This window comes from Calidris pugnax, unplaced genomic scaffold (assembly GCF_001431845.1).
Source record: "Calidris pugnax isolate Ruff unplaced genomic scaffold, ASM143184v1 scaffold111, whole genome shotgun sequence".
NCBI lineage: Eukaryota > Metazoa > Chordata > Aves > Charadriiformes > Scolopacidae > Calidris > Calidris pugnax.
The window spans coordinates 5988132-6013066 of record NW_015090872.1 but is presented as its reverse complement, the minus strand read 5'-3'; the positions used below and the strand labels follow the sequence as shown (position 1 = coordinate 6013066).

General features: G+C 43.4%; 1 protein-coding gene across 2 annotated transcripts in view; it reads right to left on the bottom strand.

Annotated features, from left to right (window-relative positions):
* Positions 1-1947: 1947 nt before the first annotated feature.
* LPP (LIM domain containing preferred translocation partner in lipoma) overlaps positions 1948-24935 on the bottom strand; it is a 316293-nt gene continuing 293305 nt past the window's right edge. For both annotated transcript variants that reach the window (XM_014945829.1, XM_014945828.1), the window contains 3 exons: positions 7177-7355; positions 3878-3998; positions 1948-2207 (listed from right to left, as the gene is read on the bottom strand). In XM_014945829.1, the coding sequence (XP_014801315.1) occupies positions 2079-2207; positions 3878-3998; positions 7177-7355 (429 nt within the window). In that variant the 3' untranslated portion in view covers positions 1948-2078. The remainder of the gene's footprint in view (positions 2208-3877; positions 3999-7176; positions 7356-24935) is intronic.

Here is a 24935-nt window from a genome sequence, read left to right as displayed (position 1 = left end):
AACCAACCCACCAACATGAGAAAAAAAGATTATCTGTGCCCAGCTTTTATTTACCTTGGCATATGTATTAATTCTGGACTGAAGATGAAAATGCTGCTGCTGGCCCAGCACTCTTCTGCAATGACATTTCACCAGAGAGAAGTTATAAGTGGCTGGGATGAAAATGAAAGAGGTGAAAAAAAAAAGAGCTTACTTTTTGGAATGCCATAGAGAAGGATTTAATACCTTCCTACCTTTCTTAAGATAAAAACTGAACAACAGCATGTATTTAGGAGGATCCTTTTTGCTGTTGTTGAAATAAGAACCTTATTTTTTTTAATGAGAGCACCAGATCACGTGTGTTAATATCAGAGAAATGCATATCCCAAGGCCTAATTCAATCCCCATTACAGTTGAAGGAAAATCCTCCTATTGCAATAAACAGGAGATGGAAAAAGACTCTGTTGCTTAAATGTCTACCCAGAAACAAATACTGCCAGTGGTCCTACTAAAACAGGGAGTGAGAGAGTGTGGCATAAGATATTTTTGAGCATCACTTTGCACCACAGTTCTACGTAGTCTTTTTTTTTTTTAACCACTGGGATTTTAAAAATGTGTTTCTAGCCCCACATCCTTAAAAGACCTTCTCAATGGGAACATGATTGGCTTATACCTCTGCTAAATCAAAAGCACATTGTGTGTGTACGTGTGTGTGTGTAGTGTGTGCGTAGTGTATAGTGTGTGCAAGCTCACATCTTTGTGTGATTGCTCATACATTGTGAATTGGAAGCATCACTGCTGAATAAATTTATGCAATAGCAAAATATAATTTCATAAGAAAGAGAAAAAACCCTATTGAACTGGAAGGGAATGGAGACAAGGAAGGGCCTAAGAAAAAAAAAAAAAAGTGGGTGACAAATCTGTGTCCCAAGGATACAAGGTCAGACCTACACTCTTAGGTGCAGTACAGTTGAAGTTGCATTGTTTGTCATGTTGTGATGAGAGGAATGCTGTGTCTGCTCTCACACCTTCCAGGGCAGTGGAGCCACTTCTGCTGGTGATCCAGATCCTACTAAAGTCAAAGGGAAGCTCCCCATGACTTTAATGAGAGCTGGTCAAGTTCTCAAAATAACTTGGGAGAAAGAACTGGCTCAGCCATCTTCCACCTTCTACCTTCATGTACTACTGTCCTGGTTTCAGCTGGGACACAGTGAATTTTCTTTCTTGCTGTTGCCATGTTTTCAAATTTGGTATGAAAGTAATTTCAATAATGTATATTGTTTTAGTGGTTGCTAGGTGATGTTTATACTATTCAAGGACTATTTTCAACTTCCCATAGAAGCTGAGAATGAGCACAGACAGAACAATGAAATGGCCAATGGAATATTCTGTACCACAGATGTCAAGGTTGGTATAAAAGTGGAGGTTGGCTGGGGAGCAGGAATCCACGATCACTGCTCAGGAGGACCTGGGCAACCAGTTCACCAAGTGGTGAGAAAGACTTGTGTAGTAGTATTTTATCTAATATATTCTGTTACCACTATTACTAGTGTTATTTTCTGTTATTGTTCTATTAAACTGCCTTTATCTCAACCCACAAATTTTTTTCCCTTTCCTTTCCCCACCTCTTCTCCCTCTTCTCCCTACCCTTCTTGGGAGAGGAGGGAGAGAACTGCACGAGTAGTTGTGTAGTCTTAGCTGCTGACTGGGGTCAAACCACTATAACTTCTTAAGAGACAGGACAGAAATACAGTTAGGACCATGTTCAGACTTCCTTCTACAGACAGATAACTTTGGTGCTGTGACCATTTATCTCCATCAGCTGCAGTGACAGCAGGTGGTCTGACTCCCTCACTGCCCTCCTGAAAAGTCATGTCTAAATTAGGTGCCTGTCACAGGCAGTCTGAACATGGTCTCTCGAACTGCCCTCTTGTTCCAAGGCCTTCCAGTTTTCATTTTCTGTTTGTCTTTTTTTTTTTTTTTTTTTCCATTTGTTTTCTTTTTTAAAATAGAGATTCAGACCCTAGGCTGGAAAGAAATCATGCAAAGCTTGTGCAATATTCCCCAACGGGCATCCTGGGGAGGGTCACAGTTGATACTCAGAGATCAGTGCTGGCCTTGGCAGTCAGAGCCTGGATCCGAGCAGAGTTGCAGGTCTTGCAAAGGATGTGCCCGTCCAGAGGGTAACAGCCCTGATTGTCCCCTTCAGACAGGAGGCCACCGCAGTCCTAAGAAATAAGCAAACAGAAAGAGCAAAGTAAATAAGAAAGAAGAACAAGATGAAGCGAAGAATCTATTAGTCAAAGAAACTCTCTCCTCACTCTCCACCTTGTAACAGGATCCAGCCTGAGTCAGCATAAAGCATGAAGCTGAGGAACGTGATATCTTTCACGATTAAGCCATTTCCAGATAAGGGACAATGCTGCAGAGGAGATGGGTTCCCAAGTTCTCTGCTGAACTTAATCCAATTGAAAATAAAAGGAGATTATTCCCTTCACATTTCTGAGGAAGGAAAGGTCTTAAGCACTGGCGAAAACATCAAATTTAAGCACATATTTATTAATGCAAAAAAATGATAAAAAAAGAAGCATCACTGGGAAGAAAGTCTGGTACCAATATCTGACTACAGGTAATCTCCTTTGGAAGAGTTAATGACAGAAAGCTATAGCATCTATTCCAGGGGTGACAGCTAAGCCAACTGCCTGCCTGCCTGTCTCCCCTTACCAGAATTGTCACCTGTTTGTATTGCAATTGGCCCAAAAAGGTTGTTGCTGAAAGGAGGATGTCACTGAGGCAGATGGAAACCCCACTAAAAGGCCCAAAACAGTTCGCTTAGAGGCCGTGCCCCTGCATCATAAATCTGTGCTTGTAAGTACACCTGGAATGCAAGTGGTGGAAAGAGAAATATCACTGTTGTTCCTTTTGAGACAGTTAAGGCACATGGAGATCAAGGCCAAGCGAGTGTCCGTGCTCTCCATTGCATCTACTTCTGACATTCCTGTGCATGAAGCCTGGGTGCCTCAGCAGCCAGCATGGGAACACGCTGCATGACTAATTAGGCTCTACAAAATTTAGTGCAGGAACGCCCCAGCATCTCTAAGAAAAACAAGGCCTAAGTAATGGGCTGATATGTACCCTGGAAGCCAAGGTCAGACTGAGAAGTAAACCAGATGCCTCAAGTCTCAGCCTAGACCTTTAAGCCTTAGTCCATCCTTCTTTCCGGTTCAAGTTATTAAAACCTGCAACTGCGATAAGAAATACATTTGGTCTCATTTTCTTACCCTGCCATCTGGCTGATGTATTATCCAACAAGTAACACTTGAATTGAAGAATTCTTGAAGGTTCCCTAACACAGCTGTTTCCACATGTTAATTGCTTTAAGGTGATTTTTCTTCTCTGTCTTCAGATTCTTACCATCAAAATTATATGAAGTGCATAATGAAACTGAACAGGGAAGTAGCACAAAAAGCATTGCACAAAACAAGAATGATCATGTTTATGTGTCCATTAAAATTCTTCAACCCAGAGCCATATGTTGAGTTTCCTGTACAATCTTGCTCAAATTCTAACATGCATTAGCTTTCATTTTAAGAACATAAACATGAGCAACGTTTGTGTCCAAGCTATAATTTATGATGTTCTCAAATATTAAGCCCTAATTACCTGAGTCACATTCTCCTGCTCTCATAATGAACCTGTTATAAACAAGGGACCTGATTTTCTTCTCGTTTGTGCTGATATAAATGAGGAAAAATTCCTTGCATGCTGAAGTCAATGAAGTAATTTGATTGTAGAGCCAGTGTTACAACAGGGTACGCCAGACGTGTGTATAACATGAAGTGGTGATTAAATTAAGCCAACCTTTGCTTTCTGTCCTTCACGTGATTAGAATACTAACCTCACACCGGTAGCACTGGACATGGAAGTCACGATCCAAGGCGACAATGCGTACAGTCTCCTCTTGTCCTGGAGCTGGCATGATGGGCTCCTTACACACGGAGCATCTCGGTGCAAATTTCCTAAAGAAGAAAGAGACGGCCCCAGTCATCCTCAAGCTCAGACTGAAAGTTTTTAACTGCACCAGCAAGCAGTTAAACAAGCAAGAAACTTGTGTATTTGTACAAACACACACACATGTACATGTCACGGTTTGCAGCTCTGCACAGCTGCCTCCTTGGAAAGAAGACAGGATAGAGCACTTTAGTCTTACAATGCAATTTCAGGCTTGCAGGATATTAAAGAGCATTTTGCAGACTATTAGGAAAGGACTTCAAGAATATCTGACAGACAGTAAAGCATATTCTACTTGCCCTAATTAACAACTATAGAATAACAACTGTTGAATGACTCATGATTTTGACTCCTATGCCCTGATGCAACCCTCATGCTCAACCCCCTGCCTAACTCTAAGGATGTCCATGAAAACCCTAAGCTAGAAAGTTGACAAGGATCTACTTCAAGAACATATCTTGAAAAAAATATCAAAATATTAGAATTTGGAGATTGAAACAAATCAGTAAATAGTCTTTATAGAGAGGGTAAAAAGACTTCCCTGATATTACACTAATTTGTTGATGTTTATCCCATCCATTTTAAACTTCTGAGCCATCTTACCCACTTACGCACAGAAGAGCACACGCTCCTGGCTGTGCTCACTCTCAAACAAGCAGCATCATGGCAATTCTGACTTGCTGCATTTTCTAGCAGTTATCCATTAGCAGGTTGCCCAGGCTTAGCAGGGAACAAGTCTGGGTGCAGAGACACCAACAATCTCTCTTCCAGTCAGCCTGAGCTGCATAGTGGCAATCACTCACTGTGTGAAGGGACTGGCTTGAATCAAGGTCAGCTGAGGGATCAAGAGGAGCACAGACCTTTCTTTTTCCCCTTATATTGCCCACCGTATGCCCATCTGGCTAATTTGCAGGTGTTCTGTATTAGCTCTGGTTTTGCTCCCTGCAATTGCCCATAAGAAGTGGCCATCCCTGCTCCTAGGCATGTGGGGATGCTTGAGATCATTTAGCCTGTGGTGAATTGTTATTTGCTGTTTTGGTTCCAAATCTATGGGTACCAATTCCCTGGCTGCAAATTCTGCTCAGAAAAAAGAAACATACCTACAGAATCTGCTGCCATATAATGAGAGCTGGGGTCACAGGCTATGGAGCAAGAGAGGGCAATGCTTATGGCAAACATCAGAACACAAGGAGATCAAAGGTGCTTCTCTTCTGAAATGCCTAGGAAAGATTGACTCTGCCACCCAGCCTGTCACATGAACCACCTCAGAATTAACTAGCTTAGGAAAGAAAAAAAAAAAAATCTGTCGTTACTAGGAATAAAGAAAAATATTAATTTCACTGGCAGCAGATGAAAGATGTCTGTGTAGCTGCGATCTAACGAAAAAATGAATTAAACAGTGGCTATAGCGAGCGCTCTGAAAAATAACTTAAATGGATCATGATCTGACCGGAGCTGTAATCGCAGTTAATTATATGCTGCTTCATGCAGGCGCTTCCTTGTGCCATTTAGCTCAAATGTGGTGCTTAAAAATACTTCAACATTTCTCTGTCCAGGCCGCTGTGGGTAATTCATTATGAGCCAAGTATTAACTCCCAGGACCCAGAGATGACTCCTGGAGATTTCAGGGGATGTGGATGTGCTACTGCAGGGCATAAACTCAGTGGGTAGCTAAGGGACAGCGTGAGCATCAGCTACAGTTTTGTTGTTGAAAGAATGTAAAAGATGTAGTGCACTTGACCTCCAGAGCAGGAAAACGTGTCATCCCAGATCAGTTGCGGGGCAGGGGGGTGGACTAGATGACCTTTAGAGGTCCCTTCCAACCTCAACCATTCTATGATTCTATAAATTAAAACTGGGCTGGCTGAAGCGCTGCTAAGTGTGTGGTTGGCCAAAGACATTCTGAGTGTCACATTAGGTCTCACGGTATTCCCATCATCTTCCCCTCAATCTTTCACTCACCAATTTTGTGTCCTTTCCTTGGATTGACAGCCTCCCACTACTCACTCTCAGAGCCCTGAAGTCCAGATCTAGTTGCTGCCAAGAGACTTCAACATGGGATAGCAGCTCTCCCTCTCAACCTTTCTCCTGAAGGCATGTGAGCCCTTGGCCTGTGGGGCTTGGGGAAGGAGCAGCCTCCAAATGTTAAGTGGACGTGAGGCAAATCCTTCAGGAGCCCAAGTGGTGTGTAAGTGTTCTCTCAGGCCTCTGCTCAGGAGCAATTTTGCCTTGCACACGACTGCTGGCTCAGAAATGCAAGGTAACATAACAGCTGCCAATTAACACTGCCTCTCTGAGCTACAGGGAACATTCTCATCCTGGATTTTAACATGCCAGTTGATCGCAGCTGCTTCCCTTTCTGTCAAGTCAGCCTGCTTCTTTGAGCTTTCAGGCCCACACACTGATGTCACGAGGCTCTCATTAAGTCTACCCCCTTAGAAATTAAGAGATAAATGGTTGAGATGTAAACTCACATTTGTCAGTATTGATTTCTTCTTTTAATTGAGGGGTGTAACGTGTCTGTCTTTTCCGTACAGGGGAAACATTTGTGCTCTGATTATATCTACCTGTCTTCCCTAGATTAGTTGTGATGATGGGGGTGGTAGCATGGCAGTGACAGAAACTACTTGCAACTATACCTTTCAACATACTTTAAATAGCAGTTTCAGTATAAATTATTACCAGGGCTGTATTTTTAGCAGCTTTAAAAACCTAATTAGCAACGAGAAACAAGAGGAGCTGTGAGCATCCTGTGGCCACCTAGATCCCTCTAGCCGGTAAGCAAACACCTGCAGAGTGCAACAGTACAAGACCTCTCTTAATTGCTTGGTGGAAGAAGGGGGGAGACGCCGATGTGGAAGGGCAGGTACAGGCAATGAGGAGAAATGTGCACAAGCTGAGTGCAGGGGAAGGCAGGGGGAAACGCAGAACATTTAAAACAGATGAACATAGAGGTTACCCACAAATTCAGACCTAAGCAAAACAGAGATATCAGGCTCTAACCAATTAATCTTGTATGCCACGGTGCGCCTGCCTAGAGCAAAGCTCTGCCTATTAATTAAGAGCCTTGGAAGGAAGTGGCAAAGAGTTCAGATCTTTTTGGACACTCAGGCTAAAAAAGGAGGACTTTTAGGGACAAAAGAGAAAGACAATAAGCAAAACCACTGAAAGCCGCTTAGGGCATACTTATGGAAATCCTCGATGCAGTGGATGTTCCCACCAGCATCCACTGTGAAGGGGATCCCATCCAGGCTGCGATGGCACATCACACAGGTGAAGCAGTGGGGATGGTAGGCCTTCCCAGTGGCTCGGAGGATCCTTTCCATAATGGGCTTTGCACAGACGCTGCATTGCTCCAGCGTGTTCTGCAAACAAAACATACACAACAGATGTGAACACCTTCTCAGCAGGACGTTAACAAAGGCCAGCTGGTCTACTTGGAAGCTTTAGGTACTTTCTTTTCATTTCTTCTAGATAGGCACAGTACAGTCAACAGAGTATGATAACAGCACAGGGTCATGCCTTCAGTATAGTGTGAGAACACAAACCAAGCCTTCTCTCAGCAGCTCTGATAAGCGATCAGAGATGGCCCATCAGGTGGGTGTATCTGAGACATTGTGGCTTCTGTAGCCAAGAGCACGCAAAGGAGTTATGCAGCCTGCACTCCTGGGTTTTTGCCTCTGAACTGCCCAGACTGAATGACCTTTTGCAGCTGAGTTGGTTAGAGACAACCTCCACAATGTGCCGTGCAAAGCTGAAGCTCAAATCCTGGGGCTACACAGAGACCCTCAAACTGCTCTGCCAACAGAGCTCCCATAAAGGATCTTTATCTGCCTTATAAGAAAATTCCAATCTTCCTCTTCCACCACAGATACTGCTGTTGAGTCTGGGGAGAGAATAAAGTAGTGTCTGCAATGAAAGCATCACAAGGACAGGAGCTCAGGATGACTGACACTGTTCATTTATCTCTGGACCACAATGTTTGAGACAATGACTGTGAAATGCCAGCTCTAAGGCCATGCTCCTTGCCGCAGAGGTTTTACATACTACCCTGCTCCTGAAGCACTGGAGCCAAAAAAACCTCCTCCTTTCAAGTGGTGTCCACTGATTCATCTCATTTCAACCCCCTTGCCATCAGTTATAGAAACACCAACACAGTTTTGCTTCAGATGGTCGTTTGTGAGGCACAGCAAGACTTCTGGCACCAAATGTCCAACTTACCCTTTCAAACCAAGCACCTTAAAAGACATATTTCATGAATGGAGGATGCAACCCACATAGACAGATGGAAACAATAAATCTGTGGCCATGATTTGGGTCATTTCACTGGACTTTGAGAAAGTGAACTTCACTCACTACTCTTGCTTGATGCATGTGGAGTTATCAAATAATGTTATTAATCAACATTTGCATCTTGGATGAGGCAGAAGGTCTATGATTACGATACTTATTATGATTAAGAAATAAGGAGGGGAAAAAAAGGAAACACAAAAATCTAATGGGACAGAAGTATAAAAAGCTGCTGGAAGGCAGATCATGTTGACAAACACGGGCAGGCTAAAGTTCTTCTGCTTCCTCATGTAACAAAATTCCCAGGGAAAGTAGTGCTTTGACTGACCACATTGTTATTGCTTCTTTGAGCCAATATTCTCAGGGGCAAGATCCAGCCCTTACATGTGCAGCCAAAATGTGTTGTCAGGAGATGAATCACCCAGGAGCTCAGAGAGGTTACTTCTACACTCACATATTTGTTATCGGACATTATCTCTGGGCTGCAAATCACTGGTAAGATACAAACATGGAGATGCACAGGTTCATATCAGAAGATCAAAAGGATTGGTTTTGGAAAGGTTGATATGAGAAGTCCCGAATTTCAACCCATATGAGAACTGCCTAACACATCTGCAAAGACAGCACAGCCAGACTAGAGTTAGTTTCAGGCTGGATTTTACTTTATGCCTTGTAATAATGGGCAGGAAAGAATTATTGCTGGCCTTTCTTTCTGGTTGCTGTCACCATCATAATCATTATAACAGTAGCTGGTATGCCAGAAAAAGCAAGGTCAATAATTTCCTTCTTGGAGGAATAACCTGGCAAATTCACCATTTTGCTTTGCATAAGCAGATCACATCATCTGAGTCCGTATCCGTGCTGCTCTCTGTATTGCCAAGGAAGCAACGCAGCATACCTGCAGAGACCAACGGAAGATTGTGCCACTCGGAAGGCAACTAATGACAACTTCTCTGTATGCGTGGGTACGGAGCGTTTGCCTCACCAAGTCACTGCCTGCTTCGACTCCAACCATTGCCAAAAACAGAGGCCAAGGTATGAGAACAGGGCAAGCAAAACACAGCCATTCCTTAGGATATGCTCCCAGCCTCCAGCCGTTTCTGGCTTTGGGACCTCCCGAGCCAGAGCTCAACTTCTCCGTACTGAGCCTCAAGTGGCTGTAATTCCCATAAACTTCCCTGATTGCTTTTTGAATTCTGATAAACACTGAGCACCCACAACATGGCTGGAGTTTCACAGCTTACCTACACATTGGGAGTTGATCTGCTAAGAGGTTTCCCTGGTCTGCCACCACAGCCTACGGAACAGTGCTCCAGGCAGCAACACTGAGCACAGCCCACCTGGTCCTCTGAACGGAGCAGAAACCTGCAGCTGCAGCCACCCTGCCAAGGGGTTTAACACCAAGCAGCGTGGCCTGGAAACGCTCTCACTACAGATCTGATACAGCTCACTACAGATCTGATACAACTCCTACTCACATGTTTCAGAGACACAGGGTTTAAGACCGCGAGGGATCATTACAATCATCTCGTCCGACATTTCATGTTAACGCTGACTTTGGTGGGAGTTTTGTAGTGCCCAGGACAGCAGGTAATCACACTTCTGGGTTATGCCTTCAGAAAATGCACGTCTTCTGCTCCCAAATCTCAGCTCAGTCACACTGTTTGACATTCTTGCAGCTAAGCAAGACAAGCGTTTTAAATTAACCAACTCCTGATTAAGTCTTCTATACAACCTGTAAATGAGACTGCAGAAATTTATTCTTTTCATCCTTCCAAGTCTGTACCAGTGAGGAAAAACAAAGTCATTAGTTTCAGACTCCAGCTCACTCCCTGTCTGGAAGTATATTTGCTTAAGCCTCTTCCTTTGCTAGAACCCTGGCTCAGACCCTTCTCTTCAAGGTGTTACCAGAAGATGCCAAAAGGAAAGCTTCCTTGATTCACACCCATTTGACATCAAGTTGCTGTAAGGCAGGATTTGGCCTGTGGAGCTAACAGGGTTTTCTTTGATTCTCTAATCAGGTTATCCCACATGCCTAAGTGCTGCCCCAGCAGCTAACAACCTGCACAAAGGTATTTCTGCACATTATGGGAATAGCATCCCTGTAGGATTATAAATTTGGCTTCTTGATTTTGCTCTCTTTCACAGTTTAGCTAACTCTCCTAGCACCTCTTGGAGCTTTCAGACCTCCAGAAAGTGAAACAAGATGAAGAAAAAAACCTAATAGCACTATTTTTCTTCTTTTCTCCCAAGCTTCCATTCCCAGCCTTCTTTGTAATCAACAGGTAGAGCTGAATGCATCTGATGAGCTACACAGAGGGCCAAAGCAAGGCACAGAGAAGAAAGATAAGAACCAGCTAGGAAACATCAGACCCAGGGGGTGTAGTCAAATTCATGTCATAAGAATATGGACCACAAATCCAGCATGGGCTGAGGGGAAAGCTTACCACCCTTTTCCCATATTTTTGGCTAAAAGGCAGGGACCACCTTTCTTTTTCAGAGACACTTGTGTCTCGAAGTTCAACCAATTTTTTGAGTTTAAAAAGGATAGGGAAAGAACCGTCCATTTCTAAATAGAAGGTCAGCCCAATGTTAAGTGCTGAGTCTGGGTCTGCCTCTCTTGAGGTTAAAACTGCCTATCCATGGCAAAGAAAGAATCTCACCCAAGATGAACAATACACCCTAATATACCAGTAAGAAAAATACCCCCAAGCAAAGGCACACTAAAAACACAAAGAACTGAAATGACCACTACATCAAGCATCAGCTTGTAAGTTAAAACTAAGAGACCTAAACGTGTACAGCACAATCAGCAGCGAAGTGGGAACAAGTATCTGACAGCAACCAGAGGTGGGAGCTGTTTGAGGGCCTCCCTATAGCAATACCTGGCCCTTCAGAAACCACAGAAAGCCAAAGGGAGTTGCCCTTCAGATGTTAGGTTTAAACATGGGATACAAAGTGAAAATCTAAACTGCTGGAAAAGGCTTCTGGGGTGCAAGAGCCATTGAAGATTGGAAATGGGAAGTGTTTGAATCCCCTCCTGAAAACTTCACATCCCAGATGGGAAGCTGGCAAATGGCTTTGGAAAGCAGACCTGCAGTGACAGCCTGTGGGCTACAACTCATCCTGCTTCCCAAACACCATAGATTATAACCCCTTATAATCAAGTTTTGGGTGACAGCAGTAACTCACAACATAGTGCAGCACAGGGGCTCCTCCCACAACGACCTAGCGATGAATGGGAGAAGAAAAGCCACACAGAGATTAGTCATTGCTTCTTCTGTACTGGCAATTCATCCAGAGCTCTAATGAACATAAATAATCTCCCCTGCACTCTGGACAGGAGACTGAGGAGAGCTCACGAGCGGGGACACAAGCATGGTATGGCTTATTTTGCTGGGAGAGGGGAGCTGCTGGAATAAATTACATTGGCAACTCACGCACAGGGACATGAACTCACTTTCTGCGAGCGCTGCAGAAGAAACACATTTTTTGGAGTGACTGCACAGAGATGATATTAGCTGCGGGAATCAAAAGTGACTGTTGTGCTAAAAACAGGCACATGGTCAACTACTGTAGTTGAACTGTAACTTAGTAAAGTGCGGTAAGTGAATTGCTTTAAGTCTTGTGACTCCCTCCTTCATTTCCTCAGACTGTGAGGAGAGCAGAGTGGAGCAGGAGACATTTTCCCCAATGTGGGATAATTTTTGAGGCTTGAAAATGTTTCCATACTTAAGTGAAGACAGAACACTTTAATCTCAAGAAGTCTGGTGAATTTATAAACCCCAAATTAGATCAGGTCAATTGAAACACTGCACTTCAAATAATTTCAAATGGTTTCACTTAGGTTTTGGGTCTGCAAATATATAGTTGGATTATAAATTAAATATAAAGCAGACATTGGTGGAGGGGTTAAGTGTCAAGATGTAATTTCAACACTTTCAAAACTTTTTTTTTTGGCATTATTTCTAGAAAAAAAAAAAAATCCAAGACCTGACTTCCCCCCCAAAAAATTCCCAGCCATCCCCAGTTGCTATCTCGACAGATGGGTAAATCTTGGCAAACACAGTATTTAATTCACTAATGGCCAGCATTAAATTCCTTCCTCCCTATTTGAGGAGTGAATTTGGACATGTGTGAATTGATCTTTTTCACTTAGCCTGACCAGCTGGACACATTATCAGTGACACGTTCCTTCCAGAGGTGTAGGTCCAGCAAGGACCTTGGCCAATTCTCTGACGTTCAGGCCACACTGGCATATCCAAGACAGTGTGTCGGGGCAAGAGATATGACCCCTAACAGCCCAAAATATCCTGTCAAAAACCCTAATTCAGACACAGTTTTAAGCAGTGAGGGTGCTCCTTAGCTGGTACAGCTTGTTGTGCTGGGAGAGGGGAGGGAAGATACTGGAATAAATTACACTGCAAGATTACCAGTGCGATGTGGGTCTGAGCTGGGCATACAGTTACCAACTGCATAGTGTAGACTCAGGCCCTGGAGGCTGCTGTATTCAGTGGCTTTCAAATAGTTCTTCCATTCGGCTCAGTTTTTAGTGGCTTTCCCAGCACAGTAGCAATACCACAGCTGGCACGCTTCCCCTCTGCTGGAATCTGCTTTTCTTGTCAGGAAAACCTAATTCAGCTTTGTATTTTTGGACTCGGAGCAGCTGGAGGTGAATCTGGCAATCTCCTCTCAGCATACAGGGTGAAGGCATCCTTTCCCGTTGTCCTGTAACTATTAGAGAAAGACTAGATATATTTCATGGCTTATGTTAGTAGCCAAGATGACAATGACACGCAATTGAGTCCACAAGTGTGCAATAACATAAAGGCCATGATGAAAATGGAACAGGGTTTGAGAAATGCTTCAGAAATGATATGCAGATGTCAAATATGCTCTACAGTGAGAGGAAGAAGGAGCTCCATTTGTTCCTTCTTACAATAGCTGTCTTATCAAGTGAGGGCCAAGAGATGGTTTGCCATTGCCTGAGCACACCAAAGGCTGGAGAGGAAACCTAGAGAAGGCTGCTGGATCTGGCAGGCACTCGAGCTGGCTATACTACCTGGAGAAAGGTAATGGTGAACATAATTAACGTTTAGAACTATACAGGCAGGGACAGGGTGACTTCTCTGTTGCTCAGTACCAGTTTAGATAAAACCCATGTCCACCTCTAGTACCACTGAGTTGAGAGTGATGAAGGAACATGAGGGATGAAGGAACATGAGGGTTAAACAATCTGCTCTGCATTAGGCTCAATGTCCAACCACAATCACACTGACTCCTTCCAGCTAAAATCCACAAGAAGCCTGATGTTGGAAATTACTTAACTACTTTCTGGCACTCAAAGCTACTCATCTTCTGTACATTTCTTGCTCTGACAACACTGAGATCTTTGTCACTTTAAAACAGCAGCACTTACAAATGTAACAAATGAGTGATTCAGTCTCTAAACTGGTGCTGAAAGATAAAATTCTGGCTTTTACTTCTGCCTTTTCAACCAAATAACTGTCAGTGGCAAAGTACTCCCATGCTCCGTGCCTCAGTTTGCCTGTAAATAAAATGGCTGCGAAAATTGCATGTTCCAGTGAGAAACTGGATGCTGTTAGGTTTGATAAATACTTGTAGTTTGTGTGCCCAAATGGTTACTTTATGGAAACAAAGTATTTTTAACAGCAACAACTCCAGTTTTGTTTTTGGGTTGGTTTTTTTTTTTTTCAGTCCATAACAACTGCACACACCTCCAAAGTCAACAAGGTCTGACTTTGGGAGGCGCAGTACTGGGGAACAGCATGAGAGAACTCCATGTGTAACTACAGCAATCTGCAAGAGAAAAGATTTTAATACTGGGGGAGTGCTGCTAACTCACAGATGACTTTAAAAAAGCATGGAGAATAAAAAAAGTCTATAGTTATAAAATTTTTTAACAACAATAATTATAGCCACGCATAATACTACAGTGAGCCAAGCAATTGAAAGCATCCTTAGCTACTACTGTGTAAAAGGACATCACTATATCTATTGGCAACCAACTCTTGTTGCTTCAGTAATTTTTCTTTCTGGTGGAGGTGCATTTCCAAACCTTTTCACACCTTGGCTAGTGACACCAAAAAAGAGGAGCTGCACATTGCCCACAGGACTGAAGCAGTTCATGGTACATGTCAGTGCACGCAGCTCACGCTCGCCGTCAGCACTGCTGACCACACTACACACCAGGGATGAACCCCAGTAAAGCTACGTGAGGTTGGTCACGCTACACCAGGACTGCATCTGGTCCAGAAAACATCCCACCAACTAAGCTGGGGCAGGCTTTTGGAGTGCTGGAGGGATGAGCATCCACAAAGCACAGCAGCACCAGTGGAGCACAGGAGATGGGCCCGCCTTGGCAGGGAAGGATGATCTGATAAGGCAGTTTCCATCTCGGATTTCTTCAATCCAAGGAGATCTCAAGCTCCTGACCAGACCTCTGGCCCTCATTCCAAAGTGTTGCATAATACAACACCTGGCGCAAGACACAGATTTTCAAAGATTTCTAATTTGAAGGAAATCCCTCAGAATCCCTCCCAGAACGCCAGCGGTAAACAGTTTGTTCAAGGCTTGTGCAGCTCAAGCAAACTGGCACAGAGCTACCACTGAAATCCCTGGACCCCGTCGCACGACGGTGGACGTGCCTTGGAAGATTAGTATTGCTTCATACCACTGGGGTCACTACCTAGAGATAAATCATCCGCTGGCTTTGCCAAATGCAGAAAGATAGGTTCGAGGATTTCTGAGGACTCTTTTTCCACTGGAGTGAACTTTGATACTTTAAAAAACTATGCTATTCTATTAGATTTACTTCAAAGGGACAGGGGGAATCCATCACGGATTTTGATAGCCTGCACTTTTACCTGTTACTAACACCCACATGTCAGGTGAGAGCACCTACAAAGCCTAATCATAACTCAGGGCTCCGTGGTACAAAGTGCTCTGGGGAATAAAGCAAAACCATTCCCCATGCCCAAGCACTAGCAGTCTTTGCACTATAGATGTGGCACTGCTTGTCTTACATGTTCTCACCATCAAATCCATCTATTTCCTCAACACATGATGTGCCTGACCTCGTATGCCACCCCGGGAGTTTTGCCTAAATAAGGACCGAAGGATCTGTCCTGTTGTGATTACTTTCTGCACAGGCAGCAGAATTATATGCAGCTGGGAGATGTGGCAAACAGTGAGCAGATACACTCTGCTCCTTGTTTAGATACAATTGTGGACAACACAGAGATTTCAGGCTTAATTAACAACGCTGAGGAAGCTGTTAAGAGAGGCATTTCAAACCGCTTGCAGTTTAAACTGATTAGAACTTTGTGAAAACAAAACAAGACTGCGTAGCACATTGTTAGGCTAAAATTCAAGTCAAACTTAACCGCATCAAAGGAAATACAAAGAAGTGACTATCGGCAAGAAGTGGGCTTTTTTTATTTTCTTTTGGTAGAGAATTTAATTTCATAGCCTTTAATAAACCTGATGCTCCAATCCAAGCTTGCCACTCTGGCAAAGAGCTTAACCAAAATAACACTGGAACTCATAGCTGGCAGACCGAAGAGACTGTAAATTGGTCAAATCTGGGCAGAATACAAGAAAAAAATATATCCAAAATTCCATTCAATCTTCCTGTTTTAGAATTTTGATGTAACTGACCATTGACATGGAAATGTTATCTTGACCTTAACTGCTAAAGCTGACTTGTGGAGGAAAAAATGACTGACTCTGTGACATTTCGGTGGTTATTTATAGTTCCCCTCACCCTCCTCTTTCTTGGTATTTTTACATTAGCAATGAATTCTTGCCTGCCATGCTTTTCCTGAAGGACTGTCTGAACAGTGCAAGAATTTGTGACACAAAAACCATCAAGAAAATGGAATCTTGTTGATTAACATGGAAATCAAAATGTAGTTAGAAACTCTGTCAATAAACTAGCATCCAGCAAAGATGAGCTTTTTTTTGGGTTACAAATTAAACACCACCAGCCTTTTAACTACAACTCGCTTAAAGCTGACATTTTATGCCTCCTGTGCTCTCCAAGGGAGATTTCTAGAGAAACCAAGAGAAAAGACAGGGCTACTACGTAAGAGTCCGGGTACTTCTAAAGTTTGTGCAAAACAAAAGGCAAAATCCTTCCCCTTCACTCCTCGAGAATTAAAAACCTCATCTCTCTAAGCCACAAGGAAAGGCCCCTAGTTATTTCGAGTCACAGATAAGGGCATCACTAAGTTGCTTCTAATAGCTACCAAAGGTTAAATATTTCAGCTGAATATCAGTTTAACAGCTCCCCCTTACCACCTCAAGCAAAAAGAATGCAATACTGCTCATGTATCTCTCATACACGTCACCAGAGAAAGTCGTGTTTTCTAGTGGCAGGGGCAGAGCACTGGAAACACAGGGTGCTTGGCTTCTGTCCTTGGGCTCACCAGTGACTTTTTCCAAGAGTTTCACATGATTATTTTCCACCTCCGTGCTTCATATTTTCTGTGGAGTGGGTTTGGTAAGGTACTGGGAGGCCAATCATGCTTTGACAAAAGTCACGTCTATTACAAACACCAAAGTTGGCACTAGAACTACAAAGTAATAAACAACTCCCCAAAACGATCCAAACCAAAAAAAACCAAATACGCAAGAAGGTAATGAGATTTTGCACAGAATTTCACGGAGCTTTCACTGAAGCACCTTTTGAGTGCAAGATAATTTTTCAGTGTATACGTGCAAGTTGTGAAATACAGGTCATGGCAACAGTTCAGCATAAAAATAGCTGCTTTTAATGGATAATGTTATCCTGTATAAAGCTTGGAAAAAAACCCCAAAACTCTCACAGCATTTGGATGCTGTTGCTCCCCGAACTAACAGGAAGAATATGATTCTCCCAAATCCCCGCTGCGTTTCTTAAAGAGATGCCAAATGCATTTAAGTCGCTGATGTCAGGAGAACATGTTGGAGCCTCTAGGGCAATGGGTGACTTATCTGTGCCTGGAATACTAGGGCTGAAAACTTTGAGGGTGCTCTGAGGTCCTTCCAAAGGGAGGGGAAAAGATCGTTTCTTATTTCCTGAAGAAACCTTCCTGACTGAAATACGTATTTTAAAGACACTGGAAGAACACTGGGCAGGGACCACAGGCAACCAGCACTGGCCACTGTCAAGAATAACAGAAAGCAGAATTTAGTGACTTGGTGTAAGGCAAGAACTGTGTTTCTATACTCTTTCCCCTCTACAACAAGGCCAGGAATTTTATGGGTTTTTTCGGCCAGGATTTCTTCCGAGGTTTGAACTGAGTTATCCCCTGGAGTGACACCCATTCTTCTATCTAGAGTCAGACTAATTGGAAATAAATGCAGACTGCTGAGTAAGTCCAGGGACAAATATATCACCTAGCAGGTACTGGGATTATTTTTAGATGCAATGACATCCCCATTCTTTTCATTCAGATGACCTCAATGTTTGCTTCAGTTCCCAGTCTGGAGAAGCAAGTTTAAGCCACCTGCTGAGATAAGAGTGACAGAGAAGGAAGGGATACAAAAAGGGAAAAAGAAGACAGCTATAAAAGAAGAGTCCAGACAAAGCGTGGCACAGATAAGAGAACGTCCCAAAGAAGTCAAGTGAAATGTAAAAGTGAAAATCCATCTGCTTTCTAGCTGGAAAGTGATGTTTCACCCTGAGAACCCATCCATCACCTTCCTTCATCCACCATGAGATGATCTCATGCACAGAAAGACAGAGAAGATGATTTACATCAGCCCCTCTGCACCTCCAGCCCACCTCCAAGGTGCTTCTACTACAACTCAGTTTGACGTACAGTTGGGAGAAAAAGGATGATACATTATTCCTTCTAACCTTACGAACTGATACCCACACTACAGTTCAGGTCCTTCCTGGAACAATGTGTGAAAAGTAAACCAGAAACTTTGTGCTACTCTTCTGTTCAAGACACTGTGGTGGGGCTGTTGGACAGAAGAGCAAGATAATTTTTCAGTGTATACGTGCAAGTTGTGAAATACAGGTCATGGCAACAGTTCAGCATAAAAATAGCTGCTTTTAATGGATAATGTTATCCTGTATAAAGCTTGGAAAAAAACCCCAAAACTCTCACAGCATTTGGATGCTGTTGCTCCCCGAACTAACAGGAAGAATATGATTCTCCCAAATCCCCGCTGCGTTTCTTAAAGAGATGCCAAATGCATTTAAGTCGCTGATGTCAGGAGAACATGTTGGAGCCTCTAGGGCAATGGGTGACTTATCTGTGCCTGGAATACTAGGGCTGAAAACTTTGAGGGTGCTCTGAGGTCCTTCCAAAGGGAGGGGAAAAGATCGTTTCTTATTTCCTGAAGAAACCTTCCTGACTGAAATACGTATTTTAAAGACACTGGAAGAACACTGGGCAGGGACCACAGGCAACCAGCACTGGCCACTGTCAAGAATAACAGAAAGCAGAATTTAGTGACTTGGTGTAAGGCAAGAACTGTGTTTCTATACTCTTTCCCCTCTACAACAAGGCCAGGAATTTTATGGGTTTTTTCGGCCAGGATTTCTTCCGAGGTTTGAACTGAGTTATCCCCTGGAGTGACACCCATTCTTCTATCTAGAGTCAGACTAATTGGAAATAAATGCAGACTGCTGAGTAAGTCCAGGGACAAATATATCACCTAGCAGGTACTGGGATTATTTTTAGATGCAATGACATCCCCATTCTTTTCATTCAGATGACCTCAATGTTTGCTTCAGTTCCCAGTCTGGAGAAGCAAGTTTAAGCCACCTGCTGAGATAAGAGTGACAGAGAAGGAAGGGATACAAAAAGGGAAAAAGAAGACAGCTATAAAAGAAGAGTCCAGACAAAGCGTGGCACAGATAAGAGAACGTCCCAAAGAAGTCAAGTGAAATGTAAAAGTGAAAATCCATCTGCTTTCTAGCTGGAAAGTGATGTTTCACCCTGAGAACCCATCCATCACCTTCCTTCATCCACCATGAGATGATCTCATGCACAGAAAGACAGAGAAGATGATTTACATCAGCCCCTCTGCACCTCCAGCCCACCTCCAAGGTGCTTCTACTACAACTCAGTTTGACGTACAGTTGGGAGAAAAAGGATGATACATTATTCCTTCTAACCTTACGAACTGATACCCACACTACAGTTCAGGTCCTTCCTGGAACAATGTGTGAAAAGTAAACCAGAAACTTTGTGCTACTCTTCTGTTCAAGACACTGTGGTGGGGCTGTTGGACAGAAGATTCATAGAACCATAGAATCATTTAGGTTGGAAAAGACCCTTAGCATCATTGAGTCCAACCATCAACCCTACTCTACAAAGCTCTCCCCTTCTCCGCTACACCATATCTCCCAACACCACATCTGAACGACTCTTAAACAAGTCCAGGGATGGCGACTCAACCACCTCCCTGGGCAGCCTATTCCAATCGCCCGACCACTCTTTCTGTGAAAAATTCTTTTCTAACGTTCAGTCTAAACCTACCCTGTTGGAGCTTGAAGCCATTCCCTCTCGTTCTGTCACTAATTACCTGCGAGAAGAGACCAGCACCAACCTCTCTAGAGTGTCCTTTCAAGTAGTTGTAGAGAGTGGTAAGGTCTCCCCTCACCCTCCTCTTCCTCAAACTGAACAGTCCCAGCTCCTTCAACCGCTCTTCATAAGATTGATGCTCCAGGCCCTTCACCAGCTTCGTTGCCCTTCTCTGCACTTGCTTCAGCACCTCGAGATCTCTCTTGTATTGAGATTGATTCTTGATTCCTTGCAAGGCAATTGCCTACCTAGTCAATCTAGCCTCTTGGCACTGTTCTTTTACTCCCAGGCTAGAAAAATTAAGGCTCCTTGAAGAAAAAGAAAAAAGTTTTCTTCTTTTGGACACTTGGATACGGAGATCTTGGATGGCAAATCCATTGGAATGTAAATAATGTCTTGGGCTCAGAGTTGCCATCACGAGCAGATGGGCATGTCTGAGTAGATGGTAAGTTTCTGGTGTCAGCAAGGTTACTCAAGGATGTTCAGTGCAGGAAAACTGCACTCTAAAGTAATTTCTTTCCCTTTCATCACCACAAAAAATTTTGGATTAATTTGGAATATGAAGGACACTGGTCTGAGCTGTCTGGAAGGTTTATGTCAGAGCAGAGTAGACCAAAAATCAAGCTGACAGTTGGCATTTCTTTACCAGGTCTATCACATCACTTGAGGAGGCTGCTGTGGATGTTATTTAAAGTTGAAAAGCACAGCCACTGAATACTGTGCTAGTCAACTGTCAGTCTCTAATATATACTAACCAGGTTACTCCTGTGTTTGTGAAAGCAACACCAAAGGCTTTCAGCCAAATATTATATTTAAAAAAAGAAACAACAGTTGAGAAAAAACAGCAAGACCCAAATGTGAATGGAGCTTTTGAAAAGAAGGAGAGATTCACTTGGGTACACACAGCAGTAACACAAATTCCAGAGTCTTGTGACAGCGCTCGAGAATCAACAAGCAAAGCGGAGCAGCAACGGAAGGAGAAACCGACTTGTCCAACCTCACTGTTTTCCTAGTGGCACAGTTACATAAGAAATGTGCATTTATATAAACACACTGAATGTATAATAGGTATTATATAACATATCCATTCTCCAGTCGATAGCATCCTCTCGGCGTATGGACTCTCAGGCTGAAATCACAGTGGTTATGGAATACAGAGTTAAAAATAACATTATTCCAGGATCATTCTGTTCTGTAACTGTTCCATTCTGTTATGGGGATTTTCTTTCCATAACAGTGGAAAAGACCACGCTCTGGTGCTCCACACAGTATTTTAAAAGGTCTGAGATCACCTGCACCAATGGTTGTTTCTCATTAACGTAACTGCTGAATTGCTCATCTCCATCCTAATACAAGCTACTTCCAGCTTTCCATTCTGAAGACCAGAAATTGCCATTTCCCCAGCAAGAACATCTGAACACCCAAAGTAATCTGACCCTCATCTTTTGCCAAGCAGCTCACGCAAAGTAAAACTAGTACGGTCCACATCTTTCCATAGCTGCTGATTTAATGGACCTATGAGGAACAACAGAAGGAAAGGCTCTTCATCAGGCTCTAACTATGGACCAGGTCCAGGTACAAAGGGAGGAGACATTTTGGTAATAACATGTGGCTTGTGTACCTGATTGGCTGCATTAGCTGGATCAACCTGAACAAGTGCTGGTGGTCGGTCTCCTACTGAAAGAAAAACATTTTGTTGCTGGCACCATACTACCCTCAAAGTGGTCCCTCACCACACGCACTGCCACACCAGCTTCCAAAGACATGAGGCAGGAGGGCAGAGGGACGAGGAGTGGCGGTGAAGGGTGGGGAGCAAGGAAGCAATCTAGGACTTTCTGAGTCATCCTCTTTTTCCGGGTTTGCTGCTGGGGCAGCAGAGCCCAACTCTGCCCTACCTGTAAGTTTTCCTATGGAAAAGTTAATGTTGGCTCCTCCACATGCAGCGCGAGTCCAGCGAGCATCGTCCTGCCAGTTCTGCAAGGGCAGCTAAGGAGTCTTGCTGGAAATCTGGCCCCAGAGAGAAACAGCAGTGGAAAGCAGCCATTTCAGAAGCACATTATTAAGCCATCAGACCAGTAGCTACAGGATCCCCATGGAAAAGTTGATCCAGGCACTTTGTATAATTACTTGAGCCCTCCCAGAGTCATTTATTCCCCTTTGTGGTTGGCAGGGAAAGTCAATATCTTCTGGAGCTGCAAAGTCATAGGGCTTTTTAAGAAGCCAGGTTTGTAGGTGAAGACATTTCTCTTTGCAAAATCTTTGCTTGAGTTCACTGTTCAACAGCGATCCAGCCTTGTTGCAAAGCTAACACAGCAAGTTCAAATGAGCATGGCATGCAGGCAGGTTTAAGCTTTCCATTTGCTTTACCTACATATGTTTTAACACTCACATTTTTACATGAAGAGGCATAAAAATAGCCTAATTGTGCATATTGCCTACAGTACTGCTGGACTCCACCTGTGGGAAGGAACTGGAGTTTAAATTTTATTAAAGTTGCACATGTTTCCAGGAGGTTGCTAATTATCCTGCATGTTTTATACAGTATTTCTGGCTCCAGGGTCTTTCTGTACTTTTCTGAAAGAAACCCAACACAAAAATATTTGAGTGGAGATCTGGAATGCGTGACTGAAAACCAGGCACTCACTCCAGGGTTCATCTGACCCCACACATCCTTGTTCTTACCAGGCTTTGGAAAGTGCTTTGAGATCTTCTGGTGAGAAAATACTCTCTGGATACCAGAGACCTGTCTTTCCAATTTAGTTATCCTGCTTCCATGCACTTTAAACTCAACTGTTATCCTGGCGTCCCTAGGACTACAGCTGGGTATGGAGCTAATCTTTTTAGGGCCTGATGTGTAAATAAATTCACTTTGGGTACAATCCTCCTTTTAACTTCCAGTTGCTCACAGTCACACACTGCAAAGTGTCCTCAGGGATGGGGTGTTCTATGTTTTAGGGTGGTTAATTCAAACCGCCTTTACTTGAAGACACTCCATGCCTGCAGCTTGAGTTGGGGTATGTTCAGCATCTTGGAAAAACAAAAACAAACAAAGCAGCCCACAGTCTCTCACGGAGAAGACAAACCACAAGATGGTTAGAGAGAAGGCCAATTTTTGAAAACTCCAGCTTTTACTTCTTCTGACCTAGATGGCTGACCACCCCAAGAACCACCTCTAAGTGCTTTTCTTGTGCTCCTTGAACAAAGGCAGACAAATCTCCAGTGGCCATAAATCACCATTCTTCAGTGGTATCAGCTGGAATTACTGACATCTGGACCTGCCATGGCATCGGTCTAACAGGAGGAACGTGTTAGCTAGTGCCATGTATGGGACACAGGGATCTTGCCAGCATATGATGTGCATGTTTCCCCCATCTTCCCACCATGCCTGGACTCTCTGCTCTCTTTTGTGAACGTGACAAAAAGAAAACAAAATGAGGCACCACTCGTTCTACCCCAAATCCACAGTTTGTGAGGTCCTTGGCGCTACCACAGTATTGTTTCTGTACAGAATCCCTGGCAACTGCTCCACTGAAGTGGTTTTTTTTCTTTTTTTGTTGGGGTTTTTTGTTGGTTTTTTTTGCTTTACAGGTTTGACTAAATTGGGACTTCCATGACAGTGTCCAGGCCTAGTCTGAAAACACCAAGAGACGAAGACTTATCACTTACCAGTCTTTTGTTCCAGTAGTAACCAGTCATGCTGTTCAACTATGTCTCATTTCTACTGTGAGTGTTTGGCTACGGCTTCCACCATTGTTCTGCCTTTCACCACTATAAAAGTTTCTTTTTTAGCCAGTACTTCGCCTTATACACTACATCACACCATCTCCGAGAAGCTAAACTGTCTGAACTCACTTTAAAGTATTTTTGCTCCCATCTTTAGCTCTTTTCTCCACCTTCTTCAGTCTTTCAGTGTGACTGTAAGGAATGGAGAGCAGACTAGATGGGAGATTCCACTCTCTCACCAACACTGACCTTGATAGAAAAATCACTCTTCAACTTAGTCTTCCCCAGTCTTTACAAGCAGGCCTTTTGCAAGGGCTGAAATCATCCCTTTTTGTCACATCACCGGAAAGCTTCCTGAGGTGGCTGTACAGAAAGGTCTGTTTTTTCTGAAGGGAGGCACTTTGCAGAATGAGCCTCCAGCTGTAGACAGAGCTGCTGTGCCAGATATTGTTCCTGCACAGATAGATGGCCTCACAGTTGGGTGTATTACACCAGTTTTGCTCTAATGAGTCCAGGATGTTCATCAGTCCATGATCCTCCATTCTACTGCTCTGACATCTTACTAATCCATTAATTTTATCAGCAGTTATTTTTTCCTTTGTTGCTAATAACAGATTACAGATATGCATCAAGTACCATCAGACATAACAGCTCTGCAGAACCACACTAGGAATCTATTTCAGGCACGCTCTTTCACATTGTTTTTCTTGTAGGGACAGTTGCACCGGCCCCAAAGATGTGGTAGGGGGACAGATGGCTTATCCCAGGCTGCCTGGTTACCATAAAGGGAGCCTTAAGCAGAAGCCATTAATGAGCTGTGTGATTTAATAGCATTTCAGGCTTTATATAATGTGTGGTAGTTACTCCACATGTCCATATGAAATAAAAACTTCAGTGTATAAGCAGTTCTGCAGAAAGATTTAAGAATTGCCTCAACAGGAGGAAAAAAAATATTTTACCTTACTACATGCAAAAAATAATAATTGCTAATCACTCTGACAAGCCACTGGAAAGCAACAAGCTGATTCTGGTTACTATTGTGTAGGTGATAGTTGCATTTAGGCATGTCTGAGTAACAGCATTTTCAAAGCTACTGGTCAGGCCTACTTCTGCAACAAGGAAAGGACTCAAAATCACCAGGCAGAGATGATCCTAGGGCTGGAAGCACGGAGAGAGCTTGGAGACTAACTGTGACCCCAAAAGACAAAACTACAGTATAAAAGAAAGTGCATTTCCAATGCCAGGCCTTTCATAAACAGAACCAGGAGAAACAAATGCAAAAGATCCCTGAGGAAGAAACTGGGAAGCGTCTGCCACAGCCAATACAGAGAAAGGGGAACCTCTGAAACTAATCTAAGTATAAATTGGTTTTATGCATCTGCAACT